Genomic DNA, 17,509 nt, shown 5'->3' with positions numbered 1-17,509 from the left:
TTGTAAAGTTCGAGTCACAAGGAAAGAACACGGAACATCCGGACTCGTCGCGATTCGGCACGAAACAAAACATTGTAACTTTCCACCGGTAACGAGGCCCGCGGTGGTAAAAAAAAGGTCCCCACAAATTTGCTGCAAAAATGTTGCCCCGACACAGCGCAACGGCGAACAGGACGCAGGAAGTTTCCGAACCTCGACGGGTCGCCGGAGGGCGCATAGTGAAACAGGGGAATGGAAAGGATTCGCTCTGTTCTGTTGAACTTTCTCGGCCCAAACGGGATCACCGGTTGGGCAAAGTTAATATTAAATAGAATTTAGAAAGAAAGCTCCAAACTTTTACGTTACGTTTGCTCACCGCAAACAAATCCTTTTCTTTTATTTCTGTCCCTTTTGGGGAACAGATGGAAAAAGAAACCTTCATACGTCTGTGCATTTGACGCACTTTCATTACATAACAGAACCCCCCCGTGAATTCTCCGCACAGCCTTAAAGCATCGGTTCCAAAAATCTCGTTTAATTAATCGATCACGAAACCGTCTGCTAGCGCCGAAAAATGCATTCTATAGGAACTCCCCTTCTCGGAACGCGCAGCCCTCGTGAGTGCCCCTAATAGTCCCATAATTCTCGCCAACGAGGGCCCTGCCAAGAGGATACCGCAGTCCTTTTGCCCACGGGAATGGACCTAAGGAGGGTAGCCTTCAGGAAGGGCTTCGAGTGCTGCCGAGGGGTTGGATTCCTTAAGATAGATCGGCCGCTACACTGTTCCGCCTGCGTCCGTCGGTCTCCCCTGCGGCCCTCTCGAAAACGGAAAACCCACAAAGTTAATTGAATTAAGTTAATTATGTGTGGACAAATCAATCTATTTTGTCTCGTCTTCGGTGCGCTCCGGCAAGGCCGGGTTCCGGCCGGCGAAGCGTCCGAAGGATGCCTTTTCGTCCATTTAACCGATAATACGTCGGCCATTACGGTGCCCGGCCCGGTCAATTGTTGGCCAGCTATCTTTCCGGCCAGTTGGAGCAAGTGTTGCGAAGCCTCCGGCGGGATTCAGTCCAAGGAACCAAGGAACAGGAGCTAAGCCAAACAAATGGTATGAAAAATGGCGTTCGATCATGCAATCGCCAGCCCCCTCGGGAACGGTGAATCGAAAGGCGGACACTTAAGTTCCGGTTCCGTAAATCAATTGCACCTACACACGACTGTCGACCTCAACCTTTACGGCACGTTGGCCGCCTAGACACGCAACGCCGGCAAAAGAGGGCTCCTATCTTGTGTTTGATGCAACATTAGCTTCGGTCTTCGGTGCATGCGAGGCCAATCGATGCATCGATTGGGACGTGTTGCTTCCACTTGGGTTGGGCCATAAATTTTTAGTAAACTTTGCAAAAATCAGACGTGAAACGAACGATCGAACCCCGGAGGAGGTCAAGTTCTACTATGGAACTGCCACCGACACCGTAAAGGCAACAGGCCCTTCAGCCTGCAACATAAGAGCACCGGAGGAGCCCAATCGTCGTGCGAAAGAAGCATAAAATTATAGCAATTCATATGTAAACACTCTCTGTCGTAAATGTAACGCGCATAAAACTCCCCACAATTGCGTACCGATTCCCGCCATCGGCAGCCGGTGGGCCCGGAAAGGACATTAAGCGGGGCATATAAAACAACCCGCATTTCATGCTCACGTTTCGGTCGCTGAATGGAAAACGAAACTGATTTCCATCGTTCGACAAAAACAAATGCTTCTTCGGTCTTCGGTTCAACAAATCGATGTCAACGGCCAACCAACGCACACCGGGTTCCACCAGGATCCGTCAGGTGGTATTTATAAAATCATAATCGTAAAGCAAAGGCATAATTATGCTAATCATGCCAGCTTGGCGCACCGGGAAAAGAAGTGAAAACGAGCGAGTGACTTTTCACCATACTTATCAATGGCTTTTCTTCGTCGGGGATAAAGCATAATTCTATGGGTTCAATAATATAACATGGTGGGTTCAACACAGCCCAGTAAAATTACAATAAAATAGGGCTTTTGTTTACGGCGGGTGGAAATAATTTGCGCCTTTTGTTAAAGAAAGCCTACAATTTCAAGCTAATTTATTTTAAGGTAATTTACAAAAGAAAAACATACTTTTACACAAAAGCTAATGTTCATTGAAACATTTTTCCAAAAGTCTAAATTGGCTAATTTGTTCATGTTGTTCAATAAATCAGCTGATTTTAATTCTCTAATCTTTAATCTTCTGACGTTAATCTTTAATTGACTTCTTGTGAGTTAATGAACGCTAATGCGAACAAATTTATATATTCAAAGCTTACAAAAAACATTAAGCTATGCACTAGTTAACACTTTACTTATTGTAACTACATTTTTCACTACATTACAACCATGTTGCAACAAGCAAAAGAGCATTAAAATTTAACATCAAATTCCATTACAAACCCCTGTGTGGTATTGTAATATTTAAAGCAAATCGAAGTTGAAGTATGCGACCGACTTGGGGTACATCAAAACGCACTAACACTTTTGACAATAATGGTAAAATTGACACGCAAAGCAGTTTCCACCCTTTTGCTGCCATTTATGAGCCACTTTTCCGATGTGTCACCCGAACAAAGGCACAATCTGTGGCGCCATGCTGTGGCCGCACCAAGCCTGGGTGTTATCTCGTAAACGGGTGTAAAAACGGCCAACGCCGCCAATGGTCATAAATATCGAGTAAAGTGGTTATTTTTCATTACCAAAACCACAGACGCGTCTAGCCCCGGCTCGCCCCGACACAAATCCGGAGAAACCCGACGAACGCATAAAATCATTTCCCCCGAAAGGAATCAGCACGCCCTTGGGGTGCTGTCCTGCCGCTCGCTCGGGGATTCCGACGGACTCCTCGATGCTACTAAATAAATAAACTGTCACCGAATTTTTCGCCATCCCCCTCGTCGGTGGGCCTACGGCCGGTCAGAACCGACATTAATCGTATAACATTTTAATTCGTTAGATCACATGTGAGGGTTCCGGCACTACTACTGCTTCAGCTCGGCACCCGACAGGGGTTCGGCCAGACAGTCGCCCCTGAGCACGGGAAAGTGGATTTCACTCCACCCCTAAACTGACCGCTTTTCACTTTCTCGCCCGTCCTTGTCCCCAGGTCAAAGTCATGCTTCGCGTATCGGATGACCCACCAACGACGGCGGCGGCAGCGGCGGTGACGGGACTACGGCCGTCGGGAAACTGCGACCAGCCGGCGGACCAGTCGGCGCCACCACCAGCGACCGCACCCACCTACTTGACCGTGGACAAGAAGAAACGCCAGGTGACGCTCACGGAGACTACGGCGACCAGCGCCCAGCCCGAGCGCGGACCGATGGTGTCCGCACCGAAAATGTTTGCATTCGATGCATTATTTACGACCGAAGACTCGCAGGTGAGTTGAAACGACAGCATGTTTGATGGCCGACGTCACCGTGCCTGCCAAGGGTTTGGCGTCTGCTAATCAACCAATCAACCAGTGCCAGGTTCGGTTTCACGGTTTGGTTGATGCTGATACTCGAGGACACACAAACCGCCGTGGCAACCAATTGAGAAACAAAATTGACCATTTTTACATCTATTTCCAAATCCCAATAATATTGAAAAATTCATAAATTGACCGCCATAAACATTATTAAATGTGATATATTTTTATTTAACAAACCAAAGTTTCAATATTTGGAGCATAAATTCGCAAACTTTCTTGTTCAACGAATTTACGACACAACCCAGTTCAAACCATCGGCTTCCAACGCATCCACGAGTGTTGCCAAAGTCCAGTACAAGCTGTTCCTTTCCGGCTCATTTGCGTTGCCTCGACAAATAGCGGCACTACGGTGGCCGACCGACAACGAATATTCTTACCACTGCTTAACGATATTCAATCAAGTCCGAACCATGGCCGAGGCCTGGTTCCGAGCTTCCACGGGACGCCGACGCATGCAGGCACTCATGCGTACGCTCCCTACCCAAAAGCCACAACCCGGTTCGGGTCGGGCCCGGGGTGCTTACTTTCGGTGCATAATTGATGCGCCCACTGATCACACCTCGCAAAAGTTAATGGGCTGTAAACTGCACGGAACCAGAGCCCGGCCCCGACTAGGGGCTGGCTCTGCTGGTTTGGGGTGCGCTCTGTTCGCGCTCTCTCCGGCCGATTGCGCATTTCCACGCACAATCCCTGGGGGATACTCCGGCCAACCCCACGGTTTTGACGGACGACCCTATCGATGCCGTTGGGCTGCCGTTGGCCGATGGTACCGATTTCAGATATTATTTAAAGCGCAATCATAGCGAACCCCTTTCGGTAACTTATGGACGCAACCCCCCGGTCGGCACCGGTCCGCTTTTCGTTACCCTCCATTAACACTGTCAAAATAGGTTGACTTTGGCATCGAACATCCTGGCAGTTATCCTGGATGGGTGTGGTGACTTACGACCACACTTTACTGACCACTTAGTTTATTGTAAACATTTTGAATTATTTACTTTATTATCGAACTTGATTTCTTTCTAAATCATCCGTCCATTAACACGGAGTAGAAAAGATAGTCAGAAAATTAGTTTATTGTTAAATTTAGTCCTCATTTTGTTACTTGAAGACATTTAGTTGGCGTTCTTTTGTAAATGTTCTCCTCAACAATACGTGCGCTGTTTGCTGAATTCCTAGTCATTTTCGAGTAGATAACAGTGCACCGAAATGCTCTCGTCAAGGCAACTAACCGCATCGAGTCCAGTGTACGACCACGTCCGGTGCCGAGCTATCATCCGTAATCTAATAATAACATTTTGTACATAAAATTCCCCCAAAACACTCCGAGTCTAATCGTTGGATCTCTAGAAGGATCCCGGCACGGCACAGGCAACGATATCAATATTATATTAAGCACGTGCCCCTATCGATCGCTAGCTGGCTGGCCACCACCGCGTTCGGGATGCGGGTCTGCCGTCTGCTTGCCTTGATCCTTTCGCCCGGAAGTTCCTTCTTTCCCTGCACCGACCATACGGTTGATAACGAACCGTGGGGCCCACCGGAACCCGGAGTTATTGCGGTGACAGACGATGCCCGTCATTGCCGACTGTGGCCGAGAAAGACAGAGCCGGAGACTAGCGGCGAGACTCTCTGCCGTTGCGGCACTGCAACCATCGCCATCATCTCCGCTCAGCTCGGGGTTCAGCTCCGGCTGGCAAGCGATATGATAATAACGGCCAAGGTGACAAAAAGTTGGCTAATGAAAAACGTGATCTTAATACAAAAACCCGACGCCAGGTTGTCGTGCCAGCCAGCGTTTCCTGTAAAACTCCAATCGACAGTGTTAATCTAAGGGAAGCGCAGTGACGGCGGCAAACGTCCCTTTGCCACACCTCTCCGGCTTGGCATCGGGTTTCCCGAGCCCGAGAAAAGCCGCCAACGGCACCTGGCAGTGTTTTAGTGATTTTTCTGCAAGGATTATGCTCACCACCATAATCCGAACCACGTTTCCAATAGTTTACTTAAGCGCCGTAGCACGAGTTTCATTCACGGTTCGTTTCGGTCTTTTCCTACTTTCAGCAAGACATCTGCGGTACGGCACTGTCCGAGGTGATTCCCGCCGTCCTGGAAGGATCTGATGGATGTCTGCTGTCGCTCGGATACCCTGGAGCAGGTGCGTTTAACACTTACGTGGTATTTACGTGGCTACGGCAACGATGATCCGTCTCGCTTTAAATTGTTAGACACTTTTAATTGAACCCTTCACTGCTCGTCCCTGACGCTAGGATTCACTGGGTCCGTCAAAAGTGTCCCCCGGGCAAGCGCCGGGCCGACCAACCGGCGATAATCCTGCTTACGTCCATTTGCTCACTCAGCCGGCTGCTTAAAAGTTTCCCAAGCTGTCGACGTGCAAACGGCTTAACCACGCTAGCATAACAAAGTAACGCAGCATCTGCCACGTCCCGGGCCACCGAGTGTCCTTCCCCGGTTCGGCACCTGCACTTATCGTTCGTGCACTCCACGACAGAAGCCGACACTTAACAAGTTGCAGTGAAAACTTGCAAAGGACCAAGTCGGGCCAAAGGACGCTGCAACTTTTCGCCAGCAACACACGCATCAACCAGTTGACAGCAGACCGCGCTCGCACTGGTTATGATGGCTCGATGGCAGGGCATGGACTTGCAGAAGCAGCACGGTGCGCTGTCTCCGTGTCGCCCAACTGACAGGGCAAAGTTTAATCGCAAAGTTTCGCCATTCGACTGAACGGCGCGTCCTGACAGATGCAAGATGCATGCAAAATCTTCTTTTCGCTCTCGCGGCACTTCGCGCCCATTTATTGCTGCTGTCCATCTGCCAAAAGTTTCGTTTTTTGTCACTACCCTAGCAAGTGATAGGCCCATTTTATGTCCCGACCGGAGCAATGGAGGCGCACGGTGGCCGACGAACAAAGGGCGTTTGTCTGCACGATAGATGTCGCTCGTGGCGCTGCGCGGAACAACCGTGTGAGTCGAAAACCAGAGGACATGAGGACTCATGAGAAAAAAACAGTGCACGAAACAGTGAGCATAATTCGGCCCTGCAGTGCCGAGGACGTGCCCGGGCCGTGGAAAATCGAGCGAATCGCTGAGACGGCCGGACAAATTTAAAAAGGATGTCAATATATCGCTTCCGGCGAAGGCGTGTGATAAAGCACCGAGCGCCTGCTGGATCGATGAGGATTTTAGCGGAACCGGCCCTACCGGAATGGCGCATGTTTTGGGTGAAAAAAAAGTTTTTCTTCCCGCCCCGCATTTTTATTGCGTTTTCAAGTTTTTCTCGCCCGTCCTCTGGACGGGTTTTGGTTTATCAGTTGGCGAAAATGGCCGACGCCGTCGGGTGTCCGGGTTCGGTGTGGTAGCATGAGTTTGTTTTCTCTCTGTTGGTCGTTTTATTTGCCCATTCGCCCATTTTGGTTACTTTCTATATTTGGAGCACCCTCAGGCGAGGAAAGTCTATTTTTGGAACAACCGAACATCCTGCGCTTGTGCGCTGTTCTGAGGACATTCCAGAGACACCATCACGTTTTGCTCGGCTGATAAAATATTTGTTTCATATTCGGTTTGAGAATGGTACACAGATTTGGTTTATTTTGCATCTTGTGAATTTGAGTTTGTAGCTTCAGTGAAGGTATCTAGTTACCAGGTAAAACTCCAATTGTGACATTTCACACCGGCACCATCGATCTATAGCAACCTTTGCATAGCAACAGTAAACTCGGCTCGGCGCACATTTTAATTCCACTAAAATCTGTCACAATAATCACGCTCGGTGCTGATGTCACGTTTCTTCTCCATTTACTCCATCATTTCAGGCCAATCACGCACAATGTTCGGCACGGTGACGGCTCCCCCGGGAGACCTCGGCGCGATCCCGTGCGCCATCTCGTGGCTGTACAAGGGCATTAATGAGAAACGTCAAAAATCGGGTGCTCGGTTCTCGGTCCGCGTCAGTGCGCTCGGTGTGAACGCCACGAAGCCCGGCTCGTCGTCGAGGGATTTGCTGGCCGGACATGCGACAGGTAATTAATCATTGAGCCTTCCGGGACCTTATCTACCCTCGCTCGTGCCGAGCCGAGGTCGGCTGGCCGGTCGGTCGGTGCTCATCGTACGCTGAAGGGCAATTCCAAAATGGAAGTGGACTTCAAACACGGAAAAAACAAAACCACGGGTTCAACTCTGTGCCAGAGGCTTTCAACGGGTACCGGTACTCAAACGTGTCACTGATGGCCATCACAGGGTCGGTTGCGGTGCTTTTGAACTACGCCCACGGAAGGCTTGCCAGGGAACACTTTTTTCAGCTCCTTCGACACGTGCTCCCGTGCAACAGTGTTGTCGTCCATCCTGCCGTAAGGCAACCAGTGGCGTTCTCGAAAGCAACGGCCACATGTTTTACATTTATTAGCATCGGCCATAAAGCGTGCCTCGGAGTAATTGACATTTGATGATTAATTTAGTTATCGATTTGATGACAGACCCGTCATAATGAAACTGTTAGCTGCCATCTGCTGTGACTCGAGGAGCATCGGTCCAGCATCCTGTGGGGCTTCCCGAAATGTGTGTACACTTTCTTGTAGGCTAGTAAATAATAAGGCTTCATCGGTCACATCGAAAGTTAAATCCTTATCTGGTCAAAACATTTGAGCTACGACCATATTACAGGACTAACGCCTAATTAAATACTCGTAGGTCATAAGAATTCAAATGTTGTTGTCACATGAAGCCACATTTTAGGTACGCTATTTAACTCATGTTACAGTGCACGCGATTTGGTCCATTTTGCCCTTTTCAACTCTTGCCAACTTTTAAAATTGAGTCCAACAACCGGGTCGCACCTCCTACCGACCTCCGATGGTGTACATTTCCAATAAAGTGTTACATTACTGTGGCATGTAAATTTCGCAGCCAGCGAAACGTGACACTGCGACGCATTGCGTGACGAACCCGGCTCCGGACCGTTGACAAATTGTGTGCCGCGGGGCCCCAAAATTGCGCCACTGCCAATTGGCGCGGTACAATGTCCCGGCCGTAACCGGAAACCGGCGCTGGTGAACGCAGTGCTGCAACGCTGCGAAGCGGGTGTCCTTTTTGGCCGCTAGCTACGGAAACAACCCCGAAACGCCGATGTAAACCGGTGCAGCTGATGATGAGCGAAAGGTTCACTTTATGCTGACCTCGGCTTCGGATACGGATGGACCGGATGGACATCAAAAATATGACGATGACACCGGCAAAATGGCCTCACGTATGTGTGTGTGTGTGTGTCGGTTGGGGTTCATGTTGCTTCGAAAACTGTCACACAAACAACGGCCCGGCTCGTTGTCCGGTTGGCTTACTGTCCTTGTTCCGGCCCGTTCCGGCCTCGTCAGTCACTGACGAGTAGCCCATTTTTATCAACCCCCGGCCCAACCGGTCTGGAAAAACATGTTCGCCCCGCTCCCCGCTCCGGCCGCCCGGTCGCTGTGAAGGTTTCCGTGTGAAAATGTGAACCCATTTCCTGCGGCCCCCGGACGGCGACAACGCACGGTTGTATTTCGGGTTCGGTTTTGTTTCGCAAAGTAAAAGTACTTCCCAAGCCCAACCAAAGACCTGGTCCGGTGTGCCTGGAAGGTGCACCGTCGATAAAACCGATTGCGGCCAACCGGCCCGGTACCACTCATTGGCTTAGTGCCGCCGCCGGTGCTGCGGACGGTGGCTACAGAAGTGGCTAGATAAAAGTGAATTTTCATGTATCCTGTTAATCATACGGTTTTCCCTGAATCCCTCTCCGTTTTCGGATCCCTTCCGGCCACCGTCGGTGACGGTGAGTGCGGAACGCATCAACGTCGTTCTCTTTCGTGTGCTGGTTTTGATGAATCAAACATCCGGCCAAATGCGCTCGGTGGAGTGTTGCTTCAGTGAAATCGTAGCCCCAACGCACCATTTAACGCGTTTCGACGTTTGTTAAACAAATTGCAATGAAATTCGAGTTCGGCGTACCAAACGCTCCACGATTAAAGGCTGCCGGGGACAAAAGTTGAGCTTCGGGCGAGGAGACAAAAAACGGATAAACTTCGGCATGGAAAGCGCACCGACAAACGGCAAACGCAGCCAGACGAAAGATTAAAAGTTTTTAATTCCGTAGTCGTGTTTTCCATTCTCCGTTCAGATCGAACGTGCAACATCAAGTTTCAGGGCGGGCGGGAGAGTTCGGTCCAGTCTGGCACGATTCTGGCTCTGCAGTTACCCGGGCCCCCCCTGGAACTCGCAACCGAAGTCAGTCGCGCACTGGTCGGTGGGGGGGTAAAAGTTTTGTTATTTTCAATTAGTTTCTTGCGCAAAGACTAAATACTTTAAGCTACCCGATGGCACCAGGGACCGTTCCGGGACTGCCCAGGGAAGGAGGGAGAAGGGCGAGGAAACCACTTCGAATGTAGTGCCGCTCATTAGGCAACGCAAAAAGTGTGAGATTTAGTTTTCACTTGAGTGGAAATTCAATTTCCACGCGGAGCCACGAGGAGTAAACTTTTCTAATCAAACCGAGTCGCAGGATCTGTCGGTGGCTCGGACCTTACGAGGCTATTGAACGGTCAATAGAGCACCAAAAACATGTTATGAGTCGATCAAATAAAAATATGTGTAATATTTTAACCGACTCCGAAACCAAGCCTTTGGCCTTCTATGGATAAGCTCCTTGACGGTGAAGGGGCTCATCCTGTTTCATCTGCTGACTGGCCGCTTTGAAAATAATGAATGAGTCCGCGGAGCCACGCAAACGGAGCGTAAATAATGCTCTCGGCCAGCCGCTGCCGCCGGTGCCAATCACGAATGCTCGAACAATTATGGTATTTATTCGATTTCATTACTGTTGACATCGGTTTTGCGCCGGGAGCCCCGCGCCATTCAGTTGAGTGGCCATTTGTGATGAACATTCCGGTCCCGGAATGTTGCGAAATTGCGTTCCGGGTCCGGCGTTCGCGAGGTGATTCAAAGCGAAAGCGAAAATCGCCAGCAATTATTCCGGCGACTCCTGGGCATCTGGGAGTGGCGTTAGTGCCAACTGATTTTGATATAGAATGTTTTATTTTGCACACTACACACCATTTTGATGCCATTCACAATGCTTCGTATACTTTGCCAGCTCTTCTAGTGTCGGGGCGTTCAACAAATTCCCACCATAAATCGAATCAATCACTTAATATTTGAATCAAGCCAAACCAAGCAGCAACAGCGCCAAAAAGGATCGCACTCATTACGGTAATGATTTGCCCATTATCATTTGCGCGACCTGCGGTGGAACCCGGAAGTTCCGAGTGGTGCCCGATTGGCCCGATAATGGCCACCATTCACGATGCCCGCCGGAAGAAGTCCCAAATTGGCTGGGCGCAAACAGTAAAAACAACTCCTCGCTTTCGCTGTGTGCCGGCACTTCCTCCGGTCCGGACCGCGTCCCCGTTTGGTCGGTGTCGCGATTCCGATGATGGGCTGAAGGAGGAAAGAGAAACATGACGGAATGTCGGAAGTGGAAGCGAATTTTCCATCGTTTTTCCTTCGCGACCAAAGAGCAAAGCGGACGGATGGAGAGTGGAAGATTTATATCTTTTTGATTTGCTAATGGGGGCCCCATTGCCAATCACCGTTCGATTCGACGTCCGTCTAGGAGCCGTCCGGAACCACCGGTGGCACGATCGGTTGACGGTTTGCGGAAGAATGATTTTGAAGCAACAAAAATTGAACCCACTTTCGGCGGATGCCGATTTGACAGCGCTCACCGGGCGCCGATTGTTCGGTCGATTGGTTTGACGACTCAATTTTCCATTATCTGATCAACTGTTGCCAACGGACGTACGAAAGTGTTTTTAATACACTCGGCCACACTCGAGTTCGCCGCTGGCGGGCTGTTTGCTAGTATTTTCCTGAGTTTCCTGGGATGCTTTTCTCGGATGTTTCGTCTCGAAATGGATCCCCAAAAACTGGATCTTCTCTCCCGGTGCCGGGTATCATCAATCAAACAAACAAACAACCCAATCTGTCCCGTGCACGGTGAACAACGGATACACCAAGACGGTCCACACGAAGCAGCAGCGCAGCTGGTCACACATCGTGCCCGGAAGCTGGCGCCTTTCAATCAAACCATTTATAAATGTCCAGCTTCGCTCGAAAGGCAAAAGAAAGCGTTGGCGAGCATCTCCGGTTGGTAGTACTGTCCATGCGTCAGATGTTCGCTCCGCTACAAGTTGACGTCCCATCTGCAGGGGCGGCAGCGAAGAGCGCCCAACGACCCTCGTTAGGGCGCTCATAATCGTCAAGCGATTTAGTTTTTTGTCGCTTCCAAGAAACGTGGCCCCGCTGGTCCGAATTCTTCAGTCTGTTGTCAAACCCTTAACGAACTACAGTGACTCAGGGCATTTGATCGGAACGGGTGTAATTGGTTACCGTTGCAGAGTTTATATCCTCCGTCTCCATCCGGCGGAGTTGTAATTCATCTGCTCTGCCAACCGAAAAAAAAACCCACCCCATCCGGGTGGGACAAAACAACCGTTCCTTCAACTGGAACTCTACTTCCAGCGATTCCGATTTCGCCGACATTCCGCTCACCTGGCGCGCACTCCTGGAAGAAAGAAAAACTCCACAAAACACCCTCCAGGGTCTGCGAGGGAAAAACTTCCCCCTGAAAAACCCGGGTCTGTCATCCTCTCCAAACGCGGGGATTTGGCGGGGATGCGAGTATGTGTTTGGAATTTTGATAGGCTCCAATCGATGGGGTTCCGTTTTTCGGTCCCAGCCACACGGGTGAACCTGGGCAGACAAATGACCTGCACGTGATGCGATGTCGGGGCGCTGCCGGCTTGATAAACTGGACGGCCTCGCCTTGGTCCCCTCCGAGCCCCGAGATCCCGAGAAAGGAGTAATCCAAACGGGGTAGCCGAACGGCCAAATCTTTCCCAAATCACAGATGTGTTATAATCGATAAACCTATCACGGCACGGACCGGCGTCGGGACGGGGCCAATCTGGGGCTCCGGAACGATACAAGTTTCAATTTCGTCATAAATCGATTACGATAAAGTTGGGAGCGTTTATCAAAAGAGACCCGGAAAGAAAGGGTTTCCCGGCCGGGTTTTCCATTTTGCCGAATTTCCCATTTCGCCAGATTTTGATCCGTTTCTTTGTTTTCATCGCTCCCTCCCCTAGAGTCGGACGATTCGCCGGGGATGTACCTGCGGGGCGACTTTCTTGGGCGACCGACGGAGCTGCGGGCACCGAACGCCGAGCGGGCCGCCCTATTCCTGGATCTCGCCCTCTCAGGGCGGTCACAGTGTAGCTTCGAGCCGGCCCTAATCTACACCCTGCACGTCTATCAGTACAGTCTGTCCGGCAAACGTGGAGGTACGAACCGATCCCAGACCGCAGACGGACGTTGTGTTCGCCGTCCGACTTTAATTCACGATTCCTGCCATTTCTCCCACAGTCGAAGGTGGACGAAGTCGGTTGCATCTGATCGATCTGGGTGGATGTGCCAACCGGACCGGAGGTCTTCCGCTGTCCGGCATCGGGAACGTGCTGCTGGCGATACTGAGCGGCCAGAAGCATCCCCCGAACCGGGACCACCCGCTGACGCCACTGCTCCGAGACTGTTTGGCCCCCATCACCTGCCACGTGGCGGTCGTCGCCCACGTGTCCCACTCACAGGTAGGTGCCGGACCAGGCGCTGGAATCGACCCCTCGGATCCTCATCCCGCACCTCTTTGTACCTCCCCGTAGACCCACGCAGATACGCTGACCACGATCCAGCTGGCGTCAAGGATCCACCGGATGCGACGAAGATTGCGGCCGCGGAACCATCTGTTTGGTGGGGCCGATAAGGGCCTGACCGGTGGGTCCTCCGGGCATCAGTCGGGCGGCTCCTCCGAGGGTCCAGATCCGTCCAGTTCGGACTTTTCGCAGGACACCGTCATCTACATGGGCCCGTGCGACGATCCGACCGACGGTGAGCATCCGCCCGTTTACCTGCCCAGCCTGAACTCGGGCGACAACCGGTGCGCCATGAACAAAGTCCTGAAGGGGTCGGTGGCCGAAAAGCCAACGGCGGCTGCGGTGGCCTCACCGAAGAAGAAGACTTCCGCCGGAAGCACCTCGAAAGGTATGTAGCCAAATCCTAGGCCCAGGGTTCTCGAGATCCTCCCAGCTAATCCTCGTTTCGTTCCGAGTAGCAACGAGTAGTCCGGTGCCAACGACGTCAGCCAGCGCCGGTGGCCTGAGCCAGGGACGAACGGATAGCCTCAAGCGGGGCCAACTCTACGGCAACCATCAGCTGCCGACGACGGGGCCGGAGCTGCTTTCGAGCGCCATCCAGCTGGCGGCGTCCCAGCACGGATCGCCCAAGCTGGTGGCGGGAGCCTTTAAGCATGTGCCTGGCGTCAGTAAAGGCTCCAACATTCCGACGCCCAAAGGTTCGCCGATGAGGCGACCGGCGGCTGTGGTGGCCGCGGCTGCAACGGCTGCCACGTCTGCAGGCCCGAGCCCCATGCACGGTTCCGTCGCGCGCGACAGTCCCTCGCGCCAGATCAGCGAAGAGAAGTGGATCGATGGGCCACGCGTGTCCAAGTCGAAGGTCCACGAGGCGCGCCACCTGCTGCGGGAGATCAACCACGTGAAGAAGTGCGAAACGTGGGTCGATGGTCCGAGGAGGATTCCGGCAGCGCACGGCGGGTCCGTCGCTCCCGGGGCCACACAAACTCCCTCGGCGGGGCAGACCGGGGCCGCAGTCGCAGCGGCGGCGGCAGCGGGGTACGGGTTCATGGATACGCACAAGAAGAACATGATCCGCCAGTGGGTCGAGAACCAGTCGATCCAGCTGCTGCAGCAGTCCCTGTCCGCCAACAGCTCCCCGATGCACACCACCAAGCATCACGCCACCTACAGTTTGCCAAAGTTCCGCCCGAGCCGCTCGGACGAGGACGGGTTCCTGACGCTGGAGCTCGAGCGGGCCGATGATCCGGCCGCGATGGTCAACCCGATTGCGCTGCGTGGGTTCACGGCATCGACCGCCACTGCCAACATCTCAGAAAGTCACGTCCGGACGGGGCTGAAGCAGGCGTACAGTCTGGACGCCGAACCGCCACCAGCGGCCTGCGTACCACCACCCGGTCATCCGGTTCATCCAAGCCAACATCAACATCCGGCGGCCCACCATCAACCACCGGTGTACGCGTCGGTCAACACGGCCGGAAAGATGTCGAGCGCTGTCGCCGGCAGTACTTCGGTTGCTTCCGTCCACGACAGCAATCATTCGGAACGATCGCGGGCTCCGTCGCAGGCCAGTGACCGGGTATCGCACGCACCACAGGAAGAGGAAGACCAGGACAGTGGGCCTTCGGAGGTGCCACCAGCGCTGCCCCTGATGGATCCGCTCGGATCGCGCGAGATCTCGCACGAGAGCATCCACATGCTCTGCTCGAGGCATGCCTCCCGGGACGACGCTATGAGTGTCCACAGCCACACCAGCCACCATACGGCCGGTATGATGATGATGGACTGCGGTCTGCAGGTCACCGAGGACGAGATAGCGAAAGCAATGAAGGGGTAAGTCCACCCGGTGCCCCCGCTCACCGATTTGTTCCTGTTGGGCATTGACTTGACTTACTCTGTTTCGCCCTACCACAGGGAACATCCGCTGAGCGCCCTCAGCCACGGCGAGCTGTCCGTCGTATCGAGCTTTAATGTTGGTGGTGGAGATGTCTTCAGTGACTGCGTCATCGGCGATAGTATGAGGTAAGGAAGACTTCAGTGTGCTTGAGTCAAGTTGAATTTTGTACAGGAATTCCCAAGTGAAGTTGGCTAATTTGCGTCCCCAAATCTGATCTCTGCCATAGCGGACTAAGGTCTAATTACCTCTCAGTTCTCAGAAGTTCAGGTCTCAGAGTCTAGAGGTATGAAACCGGATTATTGCATTGCATTGCATTGAAATGGAGAGCTCTATTCAAAGTATGTGCCATCGCTATAAATTTCTCCCATCTTTCTGGTAGTTTGTGGATGCCACAAGGGTTTAGGAGCTTATGGTACACCACACCTTTCTAGTCCCACCATGTTCTTTTCTGGTTTCGCAGTCGAAGTTGATGGTTTTCCCAAACCGACCCATGAATTTTTCGTTTTAGGATTCTCAAAATGAATCCACTTTCCATCCTCAATCACGACCTAATGGAGGAAAGACTTCCTTTTGTATCTGGAGAGCAGAATTTCACACGTCGTTTTTCGAGTTTCCTGCTGTCTTTCGTTCAGTTCATTTTCCAATCTTGTGGATCCTTTCCAGAGCCTTCAGAAGTTGGGATATGGCGTATTGAGAGTTGTTGTTGCGTTTACGTGTCATTTTCGTCCAAATGTTTTTGTAGTTCAGTGTTCTCGAACTCTTTTGGAGTCTTCCGACGCTCTTTGTTTGTGATCGCCTTTTTATATGTTTTAAACCACTCAAAGCACTGCGATCTTCCAAGAGCATGGTCGACATGTTCTAACCTCAGACCTAGAGTTATCTGTTCACACAATCTGATTTCATACGTCTAGATCTGGAACTGGAATGACCACTTAGTTGACGCTTCCCGTTCAAATCTTGTTTTGTTCTCTCCACCCCAGAAGCCAATTCGATCAACTGGCGCGACTGCGCGAGATCTTCACCTCCCAGCTGGCGATGGCCGAGGTAACGCCCTCGTTCCGGCTCGGCGACACCAACAGCGTGTACAGTGAGCCAGCCTACCGCTTCAACGCCGGTCCGGGCAGCGTCTGCAGTGAACCAGCGTACCGTCCCCCGAGCCCCCGATGTCGGGACTGTCGCCAGTCGCTGACCATGTCACGGACCCCCAGTCAAAGTTCGCTGCCCAGCCTGACGGGGATCGTGGCGATCGCCGGGATGGAGCAGTACGCCTCGCTCCGGCACCCGGACGGTGCTTCCGACCCTAATCTGCCCAAGCTGGAGAAACCTTCCGACGACCCAACGTCCCAGGAGCTACGTGACCAGGACCACCCGCTCCACATCCGGGAGAACCCGCTGGCCGAGCTGCTGTGCCGGGGGCAGGAAGACCCAGACGACGATACTGATGGGGCGGCCCGCCTAAAGCCCAGTTCCGCGCTGCTGCCCCAACAGAACCTTCCCGCGCTGCCCCTGCTGCCGATTTCTACGCCCGAGGCGTACGACAGTGGCCACGACTCGACGCCGCGCACCTCGAAGCACTCGGGCATCAGCAGGCGGGCCGAGAGCGGCTACCACAGCGTGGGCACCGTCCGCGACAGCGACGAGTCCAGCTTCGGGTCGGCCGCGTCCCGGGCCCACCAGAAGTCGGGCGGGGCGTCCGCCGGCAAGAAGCGCCACCGACCGAGCGACAACAAATCGCTCTGCCACTGGCTGCGGAACCCCTTCAACTGCACCTACCCGGACACGGAGGGCGAAATCAGTGACTTCTAATCGCACCCGGCACCACCGCTCGCTTTAGCTAATTTTATCAGTTCGCCCTCACATCGCTCTCCACGCAGAAGGTACCACGGGATGTGCGGATCGATGTGCTTCCGCCGCCCTGTCCGCCGCCGTGTACGTCGTATGTGTCTGTGTATGTATCTGTGGAAAACTCGCTGGAAAAACGCCAGAAACGCCTAACGCCTGACAATAAAACAACGATCGCTGTTCAACCGATTCGGCCGGCCTATGAGCCCCTCCAACCATCCATCGCTACGCAGCCCTTCGCCGTGGCCGCTTCCGCCCAAACGCTGCGCTTTCCGATGTGTGGCCTGCTGATCGTCTTAGCCTAGCCGTTTATATGAGATCTAACCGCCTCAAGTTACGCTCTTGAACCTTTCCGCTTCCCTTTTAACACGGTCACCTCATCTCTTTAACACACAATCTGTCTCTCTTTTTCTGACTTTTCTTCTATTTATCACTTTGTATTGGAAAGAACTCGAAGTTGGACAATTTGGGGCAAGAGTTTCAAGTACTTTCTTTCCTGCTTTG

The 17,509-nt window shown here is 52.5% G+C and overlaps 1 protein-coding gene across 1 annotated transcript in view; it reads left to right on the top strand.

Moving 5' to 3' along the window:
• LOC128270883 (kinesin-like protein CG14535) overlaps window positions 1–16,969 on the top strand; it is a 71,135-nt gene extending 54,166 nt beyond the window's left edge. Inside the window, exons 5-14 of the mRNA XM_053008308.1 lie at window positions 3,150–3,206; window positions 3,243–3,425; window positions 5,580–5,673; window positions 7,351–7,557; window positions 12,709–12,903; window positions 12,986–13,206; window positions 13,279–13,657; window positions 13,728–15,099; window positions 15,181–15,288; window positions 16,144–16,969. Coding sequence (XP_052864268.1) covers window positions 3,150–3,206; window positions 3,243–3,425; window positions 5,580–5,673; window positions 7,351–7,557; window positions 12,709–12,903; window positions 12,986–13,206; window positions 13,279–13,657; window positions 13,728–15,099; window positions 15,181–15,288; window positions 16,144–16,969 — 3,642 coding nt within the window. The remainder of the gene's footprint in view (window positions 1–3,149; window positions 3,207–3,242; window positions 3,426–5,579; window positions 5,674–7,350; window positions 7,558–12,708; window positions 12,904–12,985; window positions 13,207–13,278; window positions 13,658–13,727; window positions 15,100–15,180; window positions 15,289–16,143) is intronic.
• Window positions 16,970–17,509: the final 540 nt, after the last annotated feature.

Source organism: Anopheles cruzii, chromosome 3 (genome assembly GCF_943734635.1).
Source record: "Anopheles cruzii chromosome 3, idAnoCruzAS_RS32_06, whole genome shotgun sequence".
Lineage (NCBI taxonomy): Eukaryota > Metazoa > Arthropoda > Insecta > Diptera > Culicidae > Anopheles > Anopheles cruzii.
This window is presented reverse-complemented; position numbering and strand designations above follow the sequence as displayed.